The sequence below is a fragment of the Salvelinus namaycush genome, unplaced genomic scaffold (genome assembly GCF_016432855.1).
Source record: "Salvelinus namaycush isolate Seneca unplaced genomic scaffold, SaNama_1.0 Scaffold60, whole genome shotgun sequence".
Taxonomy (NCBI): domain Eukaryota; kingdom Metazoa; phylum Chordata; class Actinopteri; order Salmoniformes; family Salmonidae; genus Salvelinus; species Salvelinus namaycush.
In genome coordinates, this window is record NW_024061309.1 from 509802 (window position 1) to 531649 (window position 21848).

The following is a 21848-nucleotide window of genomic DNA, read 5'->3' on the forward strand; positions in this document are numbered from 1 at the left end:
AACCTGTACATGAGACTGTTGTTCTGTAATAAACTAGGGAAAACCTGTACATGAGACTGTTGTTCTGTAATAAACTAGGGGAAACCTGTACATGAGACTGTTGTTCTGTTATAAACTTGGGGAAACCTGTACATGAGACTGTTGTTCTGTTATAAACTTGGGGAAACCTGTACATGAGACTGTTGTTCTGTTATAAACTAGGGGAAAGCTGTACATGAGACTGTTGTTCTGTAATAAACTAGGGGAAACCTGTACATGAGACTGTTGTTCTGTTATAAACTAGGGGAAAGCTGTACATGAGACTGTTGTTCTGTTATAAACTAGGGGAAAGCTGTACATGAGACTGTTGTTCTGTTATAAACTACGGGAAACCTGTACATGAGACTGTTGTTCTGTTATAAACTAGGGGAAAGCTGTACATGAGACTGTTGTTCTGTTATAAACTACGGGAAACCTGTACATGAGACTGTTGTTCTGTTATAAACTAGGGGAAAGCTGTACATGAGACTGTTGTTCTGTTATAAACTAGGGGAAACCTGTACATGAGACTGTTTTTCTGTTATAAACTAGGGGAAACCTGTACATGAGACTGTTGTTCTGTAATAAACTAGGGGAAACCTGTACATGAGACTGTTGTTCTGTAATAAACTAGGGGAAACCTGTACATGAGACTGTTGTTCTGTTATAAACTAGGGGAAAGCTGTACATGAGACTGTTGTTCTGTTATAAACTAGGGGAAACCTGTACATGAGACTGTTGTTCTGTTATAAACTAGGGGAAACCTGTACATGAGACTGTTGTTCTGTTATAAACTAGGGGAAAGCTGTACATGAGACTGTTGTTCTGTTATAAACTACGGGAAACCTGTACATGAGACTGTTGTTCTGTTATAAACTACGGGAAACCTGTACATGAGACTGCTGGTCTGTTATAAACTAGGGGAAACCTGTACATGAGACTGTTGTTCTGTTATAAACTAGGGGAAACCTGTACATGAGACTGTTGTTCTGTTATAAACTAGGGGAAACCTGTACATGAGACTGTTGTTCTGTTATAAACTAGGGGAAACCTGTACATGAGACTGCTGTTCTGTTATAAACTAGGGGAAACCTGTACATGAGACTGTTGTTCTGTTATAAACTAGGGGAAACCTGTACATGAGACTGTTGTTCTGTTATAAACTAGGGGAAACCTGTACATGAGACTGTTGTTCTGTTATAAACTAGGGGAAACCTGTACATGAGACTGTTGTTCTGTTATAAACTAGGGGAAACCTGTACATGAGACTGTTGTTGAGGGAACTACTTTGTAATAAACTAGGGGAAACCTGTACATGAGACTGTTGTTCTGTAATAAACTAGGGGAAACCTGTACATGAGACTGTTGTTCTGTTATAAACTTGGGGAAACCTGTACATGAGACTGTTGTTCTGTTATAAACTTGGGGAAACCTGTACATGAGACTGTTGTTCTGTTATAAACTAGGGGAAAGCTGTACATGAGACTGTTGTTCTGTTATAAACTAGGGGAAACCTGTACATGAGACTGTTGTTCTGTTATAAACTAGGGGAAACCTGTACATGAGACTGTTGTTCTGTTATAAACTAGGGGAAACCTGTACATGAGACTGTTGTTCTGTTATAAACTAGGGGAAAGCTGTACATGAGACTGTTGTTCTGTTATAAACTAGGGGAAACCTGTACATGAGACTGTTGTTCTGTAATAAACTAGGGGAAAGCTGTACATGAGACTGTTGTTCAGTTATAAACTAGGGGAAAGCTGTACATGAGACTGTTGTTCTGTTATAAACTAGGGGAAAGCTGTACATGAGACTGTTGTTCTGTTATAAACTACGGGAAACCTGTACATGAGACTGTTGTTCTGTTATAAACTAGGGGAAAGCTGTACATGAGACTGTTGTTCTGTTATAAACTACGGGAAACCTGTACATGAGACTGTTGTTCTGTTATAAACTAGGGGAAAGCTGTACATGAGACTGTTGTTCTGTTATAAACTAGGGGAAACCTGTACATGAGACTGTTTTTCTGTTATAAACTAGGGGAAACCTGTACATGAGACTGTTGTTCTGTAATAAACTAGGGGAAACCTGTACATGAGACTGTTGTTCTGTAATAAACTAGGGGAAACCTGTACATGAGACTGTTGTTCTGTTATAAACTAGGGGAAAGCTGTACATGAGACTGTTGTTCTGTTATAAACTAGGGGAAACCTGTACATGAGACTGTTGTTCTGTTATAAACTAGGGGAAACCTGTACATGAGACTGTTGTTCTGTTATAAACTAGGGGAAACCTGTACATGAGACTGTTGTTCTGTTATAAACTAGGGGAAAGCTGTACATGAGACTGTTGTTCTGTTATAAACTAGGGGAAACCTGTACATGAGACTGTTGTTCTGTAATAAACTAGGGGAAAGCTGTACATGAGACTGTTGTTCTGTTATAAACTAGGGGAAAGCTGTACATGCGACTGTTGTTCTGTTATAAACTAGGGGAAACCTGTACATGAGACTGCTGTTCTGTTATAAACTAGGGGAAACCTGTACATGAGACTGTTGTTCTGTTATAAACTAGGGGAAACCTGTACATGAGACTGTTGTTCTGTAATAAACTAGGGGAAACCTGTACATGAGACTGTTGTTCTGTAATAAACTAGGGGAAACCTGTACATGAGACTGTTGTTCTGTTATAAACTAGGGGGAACCTGTTCATGAGACTGTTGTTCTGTAATAAACTAGGGGAAACCTGTACATGAGACTGTTGTTCTGTTATAAACTAGGGGAAACCTGTACATGAGACTGCTGGTCTGTTATAAACTACGGGAAACCTGTACATGAGACTGTTGTTCTGTTATAAACTACGGGAAACCTGTACATGAGACTGCTGGTCTGTTATAAACTACGGGAAACCTGTACATGAGACTGCTGGTCTGTTATAAACTACGGGAAACCTGTACATGAGACTGCTGGTCTGTTATAAACTACGGGAAACCTGTACATGAGACTGTTGTTCTGTTATAAACTAGGGGAAACCTGTACATGAGACTGTTGTTCTGTTATAAACTAGGGGAAACCTGTACATGAGACTGCTGGTCTGTTATAAACTAGGGGAAACCTGTACATGAGACTGCTGGTCTGTTATAAACTAGGGGAAACCTGTACATGAGACTGTTGTTCTGTTATAAACTAGGGGAAACCTGTACATGAGACTGTTGTTCTGTTATAAACTAGGGGAAACCTGTACATGAGACTGTTGTTCTGTTATAAACTAGGGGAAACCTGTACATGAGACTGCTGGTCTGTTATAAACTAGGGGAAACCTGTACATGAGACTGCTGGTCTGTTATAAACTAGGGGAAACCTGTACATGAGACTGCTGGTCTGTTATAAACTAGGGGAAACCTGTACATGAGACTGTTGTTCTGTTATAAACTAGGGGAAACCTGTACATGAGACTGTTGTTCTGTTATAAACTAGGGGAAACCTGTACATGAGACTGCTGGTCTGTTATAAACTAGGGGAAACCTGTACATGAGACTGCTGGTCTGTTATAAACTAGGGGAAACCTGTACATGAGACTGCTGGTCTGTTATAAACTAGGGGAAACCTGTACATGAGACTGCTGGTCTGTTATAAACTAGGGGAAACCTGTACATGAGACTGTTGTTCTGTTATAAACTAGGGGAAACCTGTACATGAGACTGCTGGTCTGTTATAAACTAGGGGAAACCTGTACATGAGACTGTTCTTCTGTTATAAACTAGGGGAAACCTGTACATGAGACTGTTGTTCTGTTATAAACTAGGGGAAACCTGTACATGAGACTGTTGTTCTGTTATAAACTAGGGGAAACCTGTACATGAGACTGTTGTTCTGTTATAAACTAGGGGAAACCTGTACATGAGACTGTTGTTCTGTAATAAACTAGGGGAAAGCTGTACATGAGACTGTTGTTCTGTTATAAACTAGGGGAAACCTGTACATGAGACTGTTGTTCTGTTATAAACTAGGGGAAACCTGTACATGAGACTGCTGGTCTGTTATAAACTAGGGGAAACCTGTACATGAGACTGTTGTTCTGTTATAAACTAGGGGAAACCTGTACATGAGACTGTTGTTCTGTTATAAACTAGGGGAAACCTGTACATGAGACTGCTGGTCTGTTATAAACTAGGGGAAACCTGTACATGAGACTGTTGTTCTGTTATAAACTAGGGGAAACCTGTACATGAGACTGCTGGTCTGTTATAAACTAGGGGAAACCTGTACATGAGACTGTTGTTCTGTTATAAACTAGGGGAAACCTGTACATGAGACTGTTGTTCTGTTATAAACTAGGGGAAACCTGTACATGAGACTGCTGGTCTGTTATAAACTAGGGGAAACCTGTACATGAGACTGCTGGTCTGTTATAAACTAGGGGAAACCTGTACATGAGACTGTTGTTCTGTTATAAACTAGGGGAAACCTGTACATGAGACTGCTGGTCTGTTATAAACTAGGGGAAACCTGTACATGAGACTGTTCTTCTGTTATAAACTAGGGGAAACCTGTACATGAGACTGTTCTTCTGTTATAAACTAGGGGAAAGATGTACATGAGACTATTGTTAGGTTATGTGTCTAAATTACATTCATTAAACAGTATCTAATCTCTAATTTCCAGTGTTCTGTCTGTAGATGTCACTGACAGTAACCTAAACCAGACATTTGAACCGTCCTCACTTACCGGTCTTCTACTAAAATAACATTACAGTTGTCATCAATGTGACAGAGCCATTATTTCAGATAGACAGACAGTGGAACACTAGACTGTGACAGAGCCACTATATCAGATAGACAGACAGTAGAACACTAGACTGTGACAGAGCCACTGTATCAGACAGACAGTAGAACACTAGACTGTGACAGAGCCACTGTATCAGACAGACAGTAGAACACTAGACTGTGAAAGAGCCGCTGTATCAGACAGACAGACAGTAGAACACTAGACTGTGACAGAGCAACTATATCATACAGACAGTAGAACACTAGACTGTGACAGAGCCACTGTATCAGACAGACAGTAGAACACTAGACTGTGACAGAGCAACTATATCAGACAGACAGTAGAACACTAGACTGTGACAGAGCCACTATATCAGACAGACAGTAGAACACTAGACTGTGACAGAGACACTATATCAGACAGACAGTAGAACACTAGACTGTGACAGAGCCACTATTTCAGATAGACAGACAGTGGAACACTTGACTGTGACAGAGCCACTATATCAGACAGACAGACAGTAGAACACTAGACTGTGACAGAGCCGCTGTATCAGACAGACAGTAGAACACTAGACTGTGACAGAGCCACTGTATCAGACAGACAGACAGTAGAACACTAGACTGTGACAGAGCCACTGTATCAGACAGACAGTAGAACACTAGACTGTGACAGAGCCACTATATCAGACAGACAGTAGAACACTAGACTGTGACAGAGCCACTGTATCAGACAGACAGACAGTAGAACACTAGACTGTGACAGAGCCACTGTATCAGACAGACAGTAGAACACTAGACTGTGACAGAGCCACTATATCAGACAGACAGTAGAACACTAGACTTTGACAGAGCCACTATATCAGACAGACAGTAGAACACTAGACTGACCAGACCATGGTGGGTTAGATCAGTCAGAAAGCTACACTGGGGTATCTGTGACAACAGAAAGGTATAATTCATACAAACACTTGCTGTCCCATACGACACCGTATTCTCCCTATGTAGTGCATTACTAATGGCCAGGGAATAAGTTGCCATGGCATTTTGGAGCAGCCAGTGGCATCACCAATGAAATATAGTGAGAATGGCCCAGAGGTAATATTCAAGTGTTTTAACTATTCTTCTCAGTCACCCAGTCACCCAGTCACCCAGCCCCCCAGTCACCCAGTCGCCCAGTCACCTAGCCACCCAGTCCCCCAGTCACCCAGCCACCCACTCACCTAGTCACCCAGCCCCCCAGTCACCCAGTCACCTAGCCACCCAGTCCCCCAGTCACCCAGCCACCCAGTCACCCAGCACCCAGCCACGCAGTCACCCACTCACCTAGTCACCCAGTCACCCAGTCACCTAGCCACCCAGTCCCCCAGTCACCCAGCCACCCAGTCACCCAGCACCCACTCACCTAGTCACCCAGCCACGCAGTCACCCAGCACCCACTCACCTAGTCACCCAGCCACCCAGCCACCCAGTCACCCAGCCACCCAGTCACCCAGCCACGCATTCACCCAGCCACCCAGTCACCCAGCAACCCAGTCACCGAGCCACCCAGTCACCCAGCCACGCAGTCACCCAGCCACGCAGTCACCCAGTCACCCAGTCACCCAGCACCCAGTCACCCAGCCACCCAGTCACCGAGCCACCCAGTAACCCAGTCACCCAGTCACCCAGCACCCAGTCACCCAGTCACCCAGCACCCAGTCACCCAGTCACCGAGCCACCCAGTAACCCAGTCACCCAGTCACCCAGTCACCCAGTCACTCAGCCACCCAGTCACCCAGTCACCCAGCACCCAGTAACCCAGTCACCCAGCACTCAGTCACCCAGCACCCAGTCACTCAGCCACCCAGTCACTCAGCCACCCAGTCACCCAGCCACCCAGTCACCAAGCAAAACAGTCACCAAGTAACCCAGCCAGACCATAATAAACAGCTCTGTGGGCTTTAGGTGTGAAATCCCCATGAATCATCAACACAGCGCTGATGATGCCAGTGAAGTGCCCGGGCGATGGCGTTTCCATGGTGATCAGCAGGCAGGCCTAAATGAGGGGGCTAACGTTACTCACTAGATGAATGGAGACAGTTGCTGTGGCATGGATCAATGACTGAGTCCATAATGGCATTCTATTCCTTATACTCTGCTTTACTTTTGACCAGGGACCATGTGGCTCTGGTAAAAAGTAGTGCACTTAATAGGGAATAGGGTGCCATTTGGGATGCAAAACATTTCTACAAGCAACATAAATCTGCACTTGCCCCTTTGACCTCTCAGCCCGGGTTAGCTGTAAAACCCACTGTCCACTGTCTCAGCCTGGGTTAGCTGTAAAACCCACTGTCCACTGTCTCAGCCTGGGTTAGCTGTAAAACCCACTGTCCACTGTCTCAGCCTGGGTTAGCTGTAAAACCCACTGTCCACTGTCTCAGCCTGGGTTAGCTGTAAAACCCACTGTCCACTGTCTCAGCCTGGGTTAGCTGTAAAACCCACTGTCCACTGTCTCAGCCTGGGTTAGCTGTAAAACCCACTGTCCACTGTCTCAGCCTGGGTTAGCTGTACAACCCACTGTCCACTGTCAGTCTGGGTTAGCTGTAAAACCCACTGACTGCTGTCCACTGTCTCAGCCTGGGTTAGCTGTAAAACTCACTGGCCAGCGCAGGAAGAGAGGCTTGGTTAGCTGTAAAACCCACCTTCCACTGTCTCAGCCTGGGTTAGCTGTAAAACCCACTGGCCACTGCAGAAAGTAAGGCTGCAGTCCACTTGATCTTCCCTATTGGTGGGAAACTCTTTTGCCTTTCAGCACAGAGCACAGACACTGCTATCCATTGGTCGGCCACAGACACACAGACATAGAGAGCACTGAGAGAATTTTTCAAAGCATGTCGCTTCAGTTCTCAAGATGTAATCTTGTGGATCGTCCAAAAGCCCTGCTGATGCTCAGAAATCCCAGCAACCAGTGGAACATGGCACACAGAAGCACAGCATCCATTTAGCCTAGTAGTGCAGTGACATGTGATTTTGGGAGTCTGGATGAGTCTCCCAACTGGCTTCACTCACTGTGTTCTGTGAACACTAGATTTACTGCACCTACCCATCTGCAGACACTCAAGAAAGGTGTTTAGAGAGGCTCTTAGACCACTCTCCTCTCTCCCTTTTCTCTACTTCCTCTTCTCCCTCTCCTCTCTCCCTTTTCCTCTACTTCCTCTTCTCTCCTCTTCTCCCTCTCCTCTCCTCTCCTCTCTCCTTTTTCTCTACTTCCTCTTCTCCCTCTCCTCTCTCCCTTTTCCTCTACTTCCTCTTCTCTCCTCTCCCCCCTCTCCTCTCCTCTCCCCCCTTTTTCTACTTCCTCTTCTCTCCTCTTCTACCTCTCCTCACCTCATTCTCCTCCCCTCCCCTCCCCCGCTGTCTCCTCTCCTCTCCTCTCCTCTCCTCTCCTCTCCTCTCCTCTCCTCTCCTCTCCTCTCCTCTCCTCTCCTCTCCTCTCCCCCTTCCTCTCCTCTCTCTCTCTCTCTCTCTCTCTCTCTTCTCTTCTCTGTACCTTAGTGCCTGTCTGCCTGGTATTAACCCTCTGCTATTAGGGAGTTCCAGGTCAACTATAGTCATGATTCTATCTAAACAATGCAGCTGTGTATGTCTCGTCTCCTCCTTCAGACACAACACAGAGTCCAGGGAACAGGGTTCAGTTAACCTTCCTCTCTCTCCACTTACAGAGAGCCAGACAGTCATTCCCAGAAGCAGATGCTTCCCTCCTCACATATCGGTGTAAGGCTCATATTTCTTATACCAGTCATCCTTTCAACTCCATGATGTGAAGTGAACAAGTGCACACTTTGGGAGACAGGATAGATGATTGGAAAGCAGGGCGTGAAAAAGGATTGGTTTAGTGTCCTCTCTACATCCAGAAAGCCAGTATCATTCCCAGATGGCCAGTTGCTATGTTCCACACATATACACTACATCTCTATCACTGTATCTATGACTAAGAACCATCGAAGGGCCTCGTCGCATCAGTGTGTGTGTGTGTGTGTGTGTGCGTGCGTGCGTGCGTGCGTGCGTGTGATAGACAGGCAGGCAGGCAGGCAGGCAGGCAGGCAGGCAGGCAGGCAGGCAGGCAGGCAGGCAGGCAGGCAGGCAGGCAGGCAGGCAGGAAGGACGGAAGGAAGGCAGAAAGACAGGCATACAGACAGTCAGGTAGGCATACAGACAGGCAAAGAGTCAGACAGACAGATGGACAGACAGACAGACAGATGGACAGACAGGAAGGCTTCCTATTCTAGTCAAGTGCCCAATGAGAACACCATGCCAAAATCCATGTTGTCCTGGCTGACATTTTAAAAGCATTTTTAACTGACATGATTGAGCCATAAATCAATCATCCTTGGAAAAAAACTAAAATCCAGATGTGAAAAATGAGCATCGGTCGTGCTTGACATTTGGCAACATGCAGGCTAAAGTTATTCAATATCCCTGAGCTACAGCTATGTTTGGGGATACATCGTGCTTGTATTTTAAACAAGAGAGATTTCCCATAAAAGGTGTTATGAAAGGGTTAGGAGTTTCGTACCTAGCGACCGCATCACGCTGTACCAATAATTAGAGTAACGCCTACCCTCCTGTGTCTAATTTCTACATTACATAACAAGACGTTATCGGAAAGGATAAGGTATTCATTCTGAAGGTACAGGCAGGTCTCTAATGGCTTGCTGAGAGGGGTAGTAGGTCGGTCATTTAGCATCTAACTAGAGCTGCTGCTTCTGCCAGAGTCCCTAACCACTGTCCCACTAGCTGCTGCTTCTGCCAGAGTCCCTAACCACTGTCCCACTAGCTGCTGCTTCTGCCAGAGTCCCTAACCACTGTCCCACTAGCTGCTGCTTCTGCCAGAGTCCCTAACCACTGTCCCACTAGCTGCTGCTTCTGCCAGAGTCCCTAACCACTGTCCCACTAGCTGCTGACAAGGCCTTTAACTCATGTGCTGCTTCCCTCTGAGGAGAACACTGAACATCTGAACACATTGGAAATTAAAACCTGCAAATTAGCCCATTTTCTGCTGATGTTTAAAAGCTCATTTCCTCCCACGCAGATACACAGCTTCAACTATTACATTCTGTGCATCAAGCCATATCATTGTAGTCTAGATAGCCCACATACATTTCCAGAAGTAATGAGGGGGATAAACCATATCTGGCTGTGTCCAAAATGCCACCCTTTTCTCTATATAGTGCACTATATTTGACCAGAGCCCTATGCAGGCCCTGGTAAAAAAGTAGTGCACTACATAGGGAATAGGGACCCGTCTTAGACGCAAGCCATAACATTGAAGTCTAGATAGCTCACATTCATGTTCAGAAGCATTTAGGGGGATCCATCCAGCATCTCTGTCTTTAAGATGTTCAATTCTGCTTTAATAGCTTATTTCCATATGCTTTCATCTGCAGAATGTGGTGATGTCATTGAACTCTCCCTGGAGCTCACTCTCATCTACTCCCCCTCTTCCTCCCTCCTCCTCCTCCTCTTCTCTTTTGTCAATGACTCTCACTGGCAGCTAGATATTGTAGCTTGCCCTACTAAAATCAGCAGAGCCCACATACAGAAACATATCTACAGCATTCACCTGGCTATAGCCTGCTGATGCTAGCCTGTCTGCTACATTCACCTGGCTATAGCCTGCTGGTGCTAGCCTGTGCTAGCCTATTACTGGGGTAGTGCTAGCCTATTGCTGAGGCAGTATTGGGGCAGTGCTAGCCTATTGCTGAGGCAGTACTGGGGCAGTGCTAGCTTATTGCTGCCAGTATTTCTATTCAGGAGTGTATACATTGATATGTCACTATAGATGAGTGAACCAGACTATAAGGAAAGTGGTGGCCGGACCTCCTGGAGCTCAGTACATCAGTGTGCGTCCCAAATGACACCCTATTCTCTATGTAGTCCACTACTTTGACCAGAACCAATAGAGCTCTGGCCAAAAGTAGTTCACTATGTAGGGAATAAGGTGCCATTTGGGACGGACCTTCAGACTGTTGCTGACACATCACAGGGCAGAACGATCTCTGAGCTCTCCTCACAGGTCACCTGATCTCTACTCACTACGGCCCATTAAAGCCGTTACAGTAAACGCCATGTTATCCACCCTCCATTACACATTACACTCTCATTCAGAAGGGATCATGGGACTGGAAATAACATGTACAGTTTATAAAGCAATGAGGTCTACTCTACTGTGTGGGTGTGTCTGTGTGTGTGTGTGTGTGTGTGTGTGTGTGTGTGTGTGTGTGTGTGTGTGTGTGTGTGTGTGTGTGTGTGTGTGTGTGTGTGTGTGTGTGCGCGTGCGTGCGTGTCTGTGTCTGTGTGTCTGTGTGTGTGATGAGGAGTATAAATCCCTCTCACCAGTCTGCGTATCTCCCTCTCACACTCCCTCTTGATGCGGGTGATCTCCTCCTGGTGTACATGATAGACGGATCGTATCTCAGCAGCCTTGGTCTTGTCTGCCTGTACGGCCAAGTTCAGAGCTTCCTCCATCTGTCTCTTCATGCCCTTCAGCTCGTAGATCTCCTGCTGTAGTCTGCTCCTCTCCCCCTCAAAACCACGCCTGGCCTCCTCACGCGCCTCCGCAAACAGAGCCGTCTTCACCTGACAGGGAGGGTAGGTTACCCAGAGGTTGGAGTGGTGGACCAGAAACCAGAAGGTTCCCTGATGGGCTGAACGGGCTACTGTAGGGCTGCTTGTATCAGAACATTACTCAAATCCACGACCACCTAAACATCTCCCGGGATGCTGCACTGCAGCTGAACCTGTGCTGCATCTAGCCTCTCCTGTGTGTGTATCAGTGGTGTCCAGGGGGACCATTCTCTCCTGTGTGTGTATCAGTGGTGTCCAGGGGACCATTCTCTCCTGTGTATGTATCAGTGGTGTCCAGGGACCCATTCTCTCCTGTGTGTGTATCAGTGGTGTCCAGGGGGATACCATTCTCTCCTGTGTGTGTATCAGTGGTGTCCAGGGGGACCATTCTCTCCTGTGTGTGTATCAGTGGTGTCCAGGGGACCATTCTCTCCTGTGTGTGTATCAGTGGTGTCCAGGGGGACCATTCTCTCCTGTGTGTGTATCAGTGGTGTCCAGGGGGACCATTCTCTCCTGTGTGTGTATCAGTGGTGTCCAGGGGAATCCATTCTCTCCTGTGTATGTATCAGTGGTGTCCAGAGGGACCATTCTCTCCTGTGTGTGTATCAGTGGTGTCCAGGGGACCATTCTCTCCTGTGTGTGTATCAGTGGTGTCCAGGGGACCATTCTCTCCTGTGTATGTATCAGTGGTGTCCAGGGGGGCCATTCTCTCCTGTGTGTGTATCAGTGGTGTCCAGGGATACCGTTCTCTCCTGTGTGTGTATCAGTGGTGTCCAGGGGACCATTCTCTCCTGTGTGTGTATCAGTGGTGTCCAGGGGACCATTCTCTCCTGTGTGTGTATCAGTGGTGTCCAGGGGGACCATTCTCTCCTGTGTGTGTATCAGTGGTGTCCAGGGGGGCCATTCTCTCCTGTGTGTGTATCAGTGGTGTCCAGGGATACCATTCTCTCCTGTGTGTGTATCAGGGGTGTCCAGGGGGATCCCATTCTCTCCTGTGTGTGTATCAGTGGTGTCCAGGGGGACCATTCTCTCCTGTGTGTGTATCAGTGGTGTCCAGGGAGACCATTCTCTCCTGTGTGTGTATCAGTGGTGTCCAGGGGGACCATTCTCTCCTGTGTGTGTATCAGTGGTGTCCAGGGGCCCATTCTCTCCTGTGTGTGTATCAGTGGTGTCCAGGGGGATCCCATTCTCTCCTGTGTATGTATCAGTGGTGTCCAGGGGGATCCCATTCTCTCCTGTGTATGTATCAGTGGTGTCCAGGGGGGTCATTCTCTCCTGTGTGTGTATCAGTGGTGTCCAGGGGGATACCATTCTCTCCTGTGTGTGTATCAGTGGTGTCCAGGAATGCCATTCTCTCCTGTGTGTGTATCAGTGGTGTCCAGGGGGACCATTCTCTCCTGTGTGTGTATCAGTGGTGTCCAGGGGGACCATTCTCTCCTGTGTGTGTATCAGTGGTGTCCAGGGGGACCATTCTCTCCTGTGTGTGTATCAGGGGTGTCCAGAGGGATACCATTCTCTCCTGTGTATGTATCAGTGGTGTCCAGAGGGATCATTCTCTCCTGTGTGTGTATCAGTGGTGTCCAGGGGGACCATTCTCTCCTGTGTGTGTATCAGTGGTGTCCAGGGACCATTCTCTCCTGTGTGTGTATCAGTGGTGTCCAGGGGACCATTCTCTCCTGTGTGTGTATCAGTGGTGTCCAGGGAACCATCCTCTCCTGTGTATGTATCAGTGGTGTCCAGAGGGATCATTCTCTCCTGTGTGTGTATCAGTGGTGTCCAGGGAACCATCCTCTCCTGTGTATGTATCAGTGGTGTCCAGGGATACCATTCTCTCCTGTGTGTGTATCAGTGGTGTCCAGGGGTCCATTCTCTCCTGTGTGTGTATCAGTGGTGTCCAGGGGGATCCCATTCTCTCCTGTGTATGTATCAGTGGTGTCCAGGGACCATTCTCCCCTGTGTGTGTATCAGGGGTGTCCAGAGGGATACCATTCTCTCCTGTGTATGTATCAGTGGTGTCCAGAGGGATCATTCTCTCCTGTGTGTGTATCAGTGGTGTCCAGGGAACCATCCTCTCCTGTGTATGTATCAGTGGTGTCCAGAGGGATCATTCTCTCCTGTGTGTGTATCAGTGGTGTCCAGGGATACCGTTCTCTCCTGTGTGTGTATCAGTGGTGTCCAGGGATACCATTCTCTCCTGTGTGTGTATCAGTGGTGTCCAGGGGACCATTCTCTCCTGTGTGTGTATCAGTGGTGTCCAGGGGACCATTCTCTCCTGTGTGTGTATCAGTGGTGTCCAGGGAACCATCCTCTCCTGTGTATGTATCAGTGGTGTCCAGAGGGATCATTCTCTCCTGTGTGTGTATCAGTGGTGTCCAGGGATACCGTTCTCTCCTGTGTGTGTATCAGTGGTGTCCAGGGATACCATTCTCTCCTGTGTGTGTATCAGTGGTGTCCAGGGGACCATTCTCTCCTGTGTGTGTATCAGTGGTGTCCAGGGGACCATTCTCTCCTGTGTGTGTATCAGTGGTGTCCAGGGAACCATTCTCTCCTGTGTGTGTATCAGTGGTGTCCAGGGGGCCATTATCTCCTGTGTATGTATCAGTGGTGTCCAGGGGGAATAACCTAAGACAGCAAAAATATGAACTTCCGATTCCAATTTTGACAATGAAATTGTATTGTAAAGTACCTTGTCTGTGGATCCATCTCGCAGCGCATAAACCAGAGCCTGTAGTCTCTGGATCTCTCCGTCTTTGATCTTGATAACCCTCATCAGCTCCAGCTCGTGGCTCCGTAGCAGCGTCTCCCTGAGTCCCTGGAGCTCCTTGCTCTTCTCCTCGTGGAGCTTGGCCTTCAGCTCAGTCACCACCACTGTAGACTTGTGCTGCTCATGTCTCACCTCGTGGCTCTTCTCTCTCTCCAGCTTACTAACCTAGAGAAAGAGAGAGAGAGAAAGAAAGAGAGAGACAGAGAGAGAGAGAGAGAGAGAGAGAGAGAGAGGGACAGACAGACGGAGAGAGAGAGAGCGAGAGAGAGCGAGAGAGAGCGAGAGAGAGCGAGAGCGAGAGAGAGAGAGAGAGAGAGAGAGAGAGAGAGAGAGAGAGAGAGAGAGAAAGAAACATTACATACACTCATAGCCAAAGTTAGACAGACCTCTCTGTATGTCTAGCTTATTGACCAACAGAGAGAGATGGACGGACGGATAGACACCAGACAGAGCAACATCAGACATCACAGACACTCACAGCCCAGCAGCAAAACCACTCAGAACACATTCAGTCAGATGGACTGGAGACAGTGTTCTGAAACGCTGAAAGCTTTGATGTTATGACCCCAGGACTCCTACTATGCTGTCACTTTAGATGAGGGAGATCCATTGTTACAGTAGGTTGTAGAGATTGTAGGTCGGGTCAGGTCATAGATTTTGTACACTGCTGCTACTCGCTGTTTATTATCTATGCAGTCACTTCACCCCCCACCTACATGTACAAATTACCTCAACTAACCTGTACCCCCGCACACTGACTCTGTACCGGTACCCCCTGTTTATAGCCTCGTTATTGTTATTTTATTGTGTTACTTTTTATTATTACTTTTTATTTTAGTCTACTTGGTAATTATTTTCTTAACTCTTTCTTGAACTGAACTGTTAGTTAAGGGCTTGTAAGTAAGTGTTTTCACGGTAAAGTCTACACTTGTTGTATTCGGCGCATGTGACCAATAAAGTTGGATTTGATTTGATATCTAGCCTACAAGCAGAGAAGTTCCCACTGGCTCTAGCCGTACTACATAGTATGTGTCCCCTTGGTAACCCACAGGTTTATTTGGGGTCATATTGAGTCTCTCCCACCACTTTAACACTGATTGACAGGTGCCGCTCCAGGCAGACCAACCACAAATAGCCCTGCACCCAATGGACCACTACAGATGATCCAATGTACTGTATGCATGGCTAGACAAACAACAGATTATTACAGAGTACTAATGGGAGGGAGGGGGGGGGTGGGGAGGGAGGGAGGGAGACTAATGGGAGGAGAGGGAGGGAGGGAGGGAGGGAGGGAGGGAGGGGGAGGGGGGAGGGAGGGAGGAGAGAGGGAGGGGGAGGGGGGAGGGAGGGAGGAGAGAGGGAGGGAGGGAGGGAGGGGGGGAGGGAGGGAGGGAGGGAGGAGAGAGGGAGGGAGGGAGGGAGGGAGGAGAGAGGGGGGGGGGGAGGGGGGGAGGGGGGGGGAGGGAGGGGGGACTAATGGGAGGGAGGGATGGGGGGGGGGAGGGAGGGGGGGGGACTAATGGGAGGGAGGGAGGGACTAATGGGAGGGAGGGAGGGACTAATGGGAGGGAGGGACTAATGGGAGGGAGGGGAGTGAGGGGGGGGAGGGAGGGAGGGGGAGGGGGGGTGACTAATGGGAGGGAGGGAGGGACTAATGTGAGGGAGGGAGTGACTAATGGGAGGGAGAGAGGGGGGGAGAGAGTGACTAATGGGAGGGAGGGGAGGGAGGGGGGGGAGGGAGGGAGGGGGAGGGGAGTGACTAATGGGAGGGAGGGACTAATGGGAGGGAGTGACTAATGGGAGGGAGAGAAGGGGGGAGAGAGTGACTAATGGGAGGGAGGGGAGTGAGGGGGGGAGGGAGGGAGGGGGAGGGGAGTGACTAATGGGAGGGAGGGAGGGAGGGAGGGAGGGAGGGAGGGAGGGAGGGAGGGAGGGAGGGAGGGAGGGAGGGGGGGAGAGAGTGACTAATGGGAAGGATGGAGGGAGGGGTGTGACTTCTCTTCTCCAGGGCAGACCTAAAGATAGTCCCAATTAAACCATTGGCACACAATCATTGAGGTCACCATTTTATTTTATTTATTTTACCTTTATTTAACTAGGCAAGTCAGTTAAGAATTCATTCTTATTTTCAATGACGGCCTACCAGGGAACAGTGGGTTAACTGCCTTGTTCAGGGGCAGAACGACATATTTTTTTCCCTGGTCCCTGTATGTAGAGTCTACAGGCCATGTAAACTAGTATAACTCTGGTCCCTGTCTGTAGAGTCTACAGGCCATGTAAACCAGTATAACTCTGGTCCCTGTCTGTAGAGTCTACAGGCCATGTAAACCAGTATAACTCTGGTCCCTGTCTGTAGAGTCTACAGGCCATGTAAACCAGCATAACTCTGGTCCCTGTCTGTAGAGTCTACATGCCATGTAAACCAGTATAACTCTGGTCCCTGTCTGTAGAGTCTACAGGCCATGTAAACCAGCATAACTCTGGTCCCTGTCTGTAGAGTCTACAGGCCATGTAAACCAGTATAACTCTGGTCCCTGTCTGTAGAGTCTACAGGCCATGTAAACCAGCATAACTCTGGTCCCGGTCTGTAGAGTCTACAGGCCATGTAAACCAGTATAACTCTGGTCCCGGTCTGTAGAGTCTACAGGCCATGTAAACCAGCATAACTCTGGTCCCTGTCTGTAGAGTCTACAGGCCTATATACTAGTTGGTAACAGCTCCAGCCATATGGCCTCCAAGCTTTGCCCCTCAAGTCTCCCTGAGAGCCGTGGCAGCTTCAAAGAAATGATGATGATGATGATGATGATGATGATGATGATGATGATGATGGGGTGGGTGGGTGGGTGGGTGGGTGGGTGGGTGGGTGGGTCGGTCGGTCGGTCGGTCGGTCGGTCGGTCGGTCGGTCGGTCGGTCGGTCGGTCGGTCGGTCGGTCGGTCGGTCGGTCGGTCGGTCGGTCGGTCGGTCGGTCGGTCGGTCGGTCGGTCGGTCGGTCGGTCGGTCCGTCGGTCGGTCGGTCGGTCGGTCGGTCGGTCGGTCGGTCGGTCGGTCGGTCGGTCGGTCGGTCGGTCGGTCGGTCCGTCCGTCCGTCCGTCCGTCCGTCCGTCCGTCCGTCCGTCCGTCCGTCCGTCCGTCCGTCCAACATGCACTTCCCTGAGATCAAGAGTAGCATAGCAGGCCATACCGCTGAGTGAAAACTGAAAACCCCCCAACCTAACTGGAGATCTAACAGACAGACTGAAGCATCCATTTGAAATGAGATGACATAGTAGCTGTCATCAGGCCTCACAGTGAGTTATTACCGGCTGGCCATGCAGCAGTGTAGCAGTGCAGGAGCTGGGATGGCTCAGTACGTGTGGCAAGTCTAGCCGGAGGGCCATGGTGTCACCCCATGTCGGTCCTATGGTGAGACGCAGTCATCTGTTAGAGTAATTACACCCAACAGAGAAGACCACACATACTGTAAAGCATCAACACTGTGCAGTATATACAGTCATTACAGAAGATTTACCGAATGAAACACATTTATGATTTATAAACTTCCTCTTGAATTTGCAGACGTGTTGCTGTGCGTTTTGTTGCTGTGCGTTTTGTTGCCAACTTTACTTTGCTAGCTGACAACTTTACGTTTTTTTCTTTTTTTCTTTTTAATTACCGTTTATATTTTTAGTTTTTCCATCGCAACTTTTTTCCCTCATTCAACTTCAACTTTTTCACTCCGGACGCTTTATCTGGACATGGTTCGTCAGCACCTTCAACAGCCGAAGCTAAGTAGTAACATTAACATGATGTCTTCTAATTGCAGTCGCTGTACTCATAATATACAGGAGAACGATCGCCTTACGGCGAGGATAGCTGTGCTGCAAGCCCAGCTTCAGACGCAATCGTTAGGCAAGGGTAATTTCAGTGTAGGAAAGGAAGAAACAGCGTCTGTGCCACCAGTAAGTACAGATACTAACGTTAGTATAAACCCCCCCGCACAGTCCCCGCAGCCGGACAACTTTCTCATGGCTTCTGGAGGGAAATGCTGTTGGAATGCTCAACTGGTGTCGCTCATTCAGCCGACAGAAACTTTCAACCGGTTTTCCCCATTATGTAGCGAGTCGGAGTCTGAGGCTGAGTCTTCTCTTGTCTCTACTCCTCCCGCTACGGGGTCTGAGACGCCGAAGGCTCCAACCATTAGCTCTGACAAATTGAAAACCCTAGTCATTGGCGACTCCATTACCCGCAGTATTAGACTTAAAACGAATCACCCAGCGATCATACACTGTTTACCAGGGGGCAGGGCTACCGACGTTAAGGCTAATCTAAAGATGGTGCTGGCTAAAGCTAAATCTGGCGAGTGTAGAGAGTATAGAGATATTGTTATCCACGTCGGCACCAACGATGTTAGGATGAAACAGTCAGAGGTCACCAAGTGCAACATAGCTTCAGCGTGTAAATCAGCTAGAAAGATGTGTCGGCATCGAGTAATTGTCTCTGGCCCCCTCATAGTTAGGGGGAGTGACGAGCTCTACAGCAGAGTCTCACAACTCAATCGCTGGTTGAAAACTGTTTTCTGCCCCTCCCAAAAGATAGAATTTGTAGATAATTGGCCCTCTTTCTGGGACTCACCCACAAACAGGACCAAGCCTGACCTGCTGAGGAGTGACGGACTCCATCCTAGCTGGAGGGGTGCTCTCATCTTATCTACCTAACATAGACAGGGCTCTAACTCCTCTAGCTCCACAATGAAATAGGGTGCAGGCCAGGCAGCAGGCTGTTAGCCAACCTGCCAGCTTAGTGGAGTCTGCCACTAGCACTAGTCAGTGTAGTCAGCTCAGCCATCCCCATTGAGACTGTGTCTGTGCCTCGACCTAGGTTGGGCAAAACTAAACATGGCGGTGTTCGCCTTAGCAATCTCATTAGGATAAAGACCTCCTCCATTCCTGCCATTATTGAAAGAGATCGTGATACCTCACATCTCAAAATAGGGTTACTTAATGTTAGATCCCTCACTTCAAAGGCAGTCATAGTCAATGAACTAATCACTGATCATAATCTTGATGTGATTGGCCTGACTGAAACATGGCTTAAGCCTGATGAATTTACTGTGTTAAATGAGGCCTCACCTCCTGGTTACACTAGTGACCATATCCCCCGTGCATCCCGCAAAGGCGGAGGTGTTGCTAACATTTACGATAGCAAATTTCAATTTACAAAAAAAAAAATGACGTTTTCGTCTTTTGAGCTTCTAGTCATGAAATCTATGCAGCCTACTCAATCACTTTTTATAGCTACTGTTTACAGGCCTCCTGGGCCATATACAGCGTTCCTCTCTGAGTTCCCTGAATTCCTATCAGACCTTGTAGTCATAGCAGATCATATTCTAATTTTTGGTGATTTTAATATTCATATGGAGAAGTCCACAGACCCACTCCAAAAGTCTTTCGGAGCCATCATCGACTCAGTGGGTTTTGTCCAACATGTCTCTGGACCTACTCACTGCCACAGTCATACTCTGGACCTAGTTTTGTCCCATGGAATAAATGTTGTAGATCTTAATGTTTTTCCACATAATCCTGGACTATCGGACCACCATTTTATTACGTTTGCAATCGCAACAAATAATCTGCTCAGACCCCAACCAAGGAGCATCAAAAGTCGTGCTATAAATTCTCAGACAACACAAAAATTCCTTGATGCCCTTCCAGACTCCTTCTGCCTACCCAAGGACGTCAGAGGACAAAAATCAGTTAACCACTTAACTGAGGAACTCAATTTAACCTTGCGCAATACCCTAGATGCAGTTGCACCCCTAAAAACGAAAAACATTTGTCATAAGAAACTAGCTCCCTGGTATACAGAAAATACCCGAGCTTTGAAGCAAGCTTCCAGAAAATTGGAACGGAAAGTGGCGCCACACCAAACTGGAAGTCTTCCGACTAGCTTGGAAAGACAGTACCGTGCAGTACCGAAGAGCCCTCACTGCTGCTCGATCATCCTACTTTTCCAACTTAATCGAGGAAAATAAGAACAATCCAAAATTTCTTTTTGATACTGTTGCAAAGCTAACTAAAAAGCAGCATTCCCCAAGAGAGGATGGCTTTCACTTCAGCAGTAATAAATTCATGAACTTCTTTGAGGAAAAGATCATGACCATTAGAAAGCAAATTACGGACTCCTCTTTGAATCTGCGTATTCCTCCAGGGCTTAGCTGTCCTGGATCTGCACAGCTCTGCCAGGGCCTGGGATCGGGAGAGACTCTTAAGTGTTTTAGTACTATATCTCTTGACACAATGATGAAAATAATCATGGCCTCTAAACCTTCAAGCTGCATACTGGATCCTATTCCTACTAAACTACTGAAAGAGCTGCTTCCTGTGCTTGGCCCTCCTATGTTGAACATAATAAACAGCTCTCTATCCACCGGATGTGCAGCAAACTCACTAAAAGTGGCAGTAATAAAGCCTCTCTTGAAAAAGCCAAACCTTGACCCGGAAAATATAAAAAACTATTGGCCTATATCGAATCTTCCATTCCTCTCAAAAATTTTAGAAAAAGCTGTTGCGCAGCAACTCACTGCCTTCCTGAAGACAAACAATGTATACGAAATGCTTCAGTCTGGTTTTAGACCCCATCATAGCACTGAGACTGCACTTGTGAAGGTGGTAAATGACCTTTTAATGGCGTCAGACCGAGGCTCTGCATCTGTCCTCGTGCTACTAGACCTTAGTGCTGCCTTTGACACCATCGATCACCACATTCTTTTGGAGAGACTGGAAACCCAAATTGGTCTACACGGACAAGTTCTGGCCTGGTTTAGATCTTACCTGTCGGAAAGATATCAGTTTGTCTCTGTGAATGGTTTGTCCTCTGACAAATCAACTGTACATTTCGGTGTTCCTCAAGGTTCCGTTTAGGACCACTATTGTTTTCACTATATATTTTACCTCTTGGGGATGTTATTCGAAAACATAATGTTAACTTTCACTGCTATGCGGATGACACACAGCTGTACATTTCAATGAAACATGGTGAAGCCCCAAAATTGCCCTCGCTAGAAGCCTGTGTTTCAGACATAAGGAAGTGGATGGCTGAAAACTTTCTACTTTTAAACTCGGACAAAACAGAGATGCTTGTTCTAGGTCCCAAGAAACAAAGAGATCTTCTGTTAAATCTGACAATTAATCTTGATGGTTGTAAAGTCGTCTCAAATAAAACTGTGAAGGACCTCGGCGTTACTCTTGACCCTGATCTCTCTTTTGACGAACATATCAAGACTGTTTCAAGGACAGCTTTTTTCCATCTACGTAACATTGCAAAAATCAGAAATTTTCTGTCCAAAAATGATGCAGAAAAATTAATCCATGCATTTGTTACTTCTAGGTTAGACTACTGCAATGCTCTACTTTCCGGCTACCCGGATAAAGCACTAAATAAACTTCAGTTAGTGCTAAATACGGCTGCTAGAATCCTGACTAGAACCAAGAAATTTGATCATATTACTCCAGTGCTAGCTTCCCTACACTGGCTTCCTGTTAAGGCAAGGGCTGATTTCAAGGTTTTACTGTTAACCTATAAAGCGTTACATGGGCTTGCTTTCCGATTTGGTCCTGCCGTACATACCTATACGTACGCTACGGTCACAAGACGCAGGCCTCCTAATTGTCCCTAGAATTTCTAAGCAAACAGCGGGAGGCAGGGCTTTCTCC

The 21848-nt window shown here is 47.4% G+C and overlaps 1 protein-coding gene across 1 annotated transcript in view; it reads right to left on the minus strand.

The window, feature by feature from the left end:
* Positions 1-21848, minus strand: part of LOC120042029 (janus kinase and microtubule-interacting protein 3-like) — a 73710-nt gene that overhangs the window by 44468 nt on the left and 7394 nt on the right. The window contains exons 2-3 of the mRNA XM_038986920.1: positions 14078-14315; positions 11161-11403 (exon numbers count right to left, since the gene is read on the minus strand). Of these exons, the coding sequence (XP_038842848.1) occupies positions 11161-11403; positions 14078-14315 (481 nt within the window). The remainder of the gene's footprint in view (positions 1-11160; positions 11404-14077; positions 14316-21848) is intronic.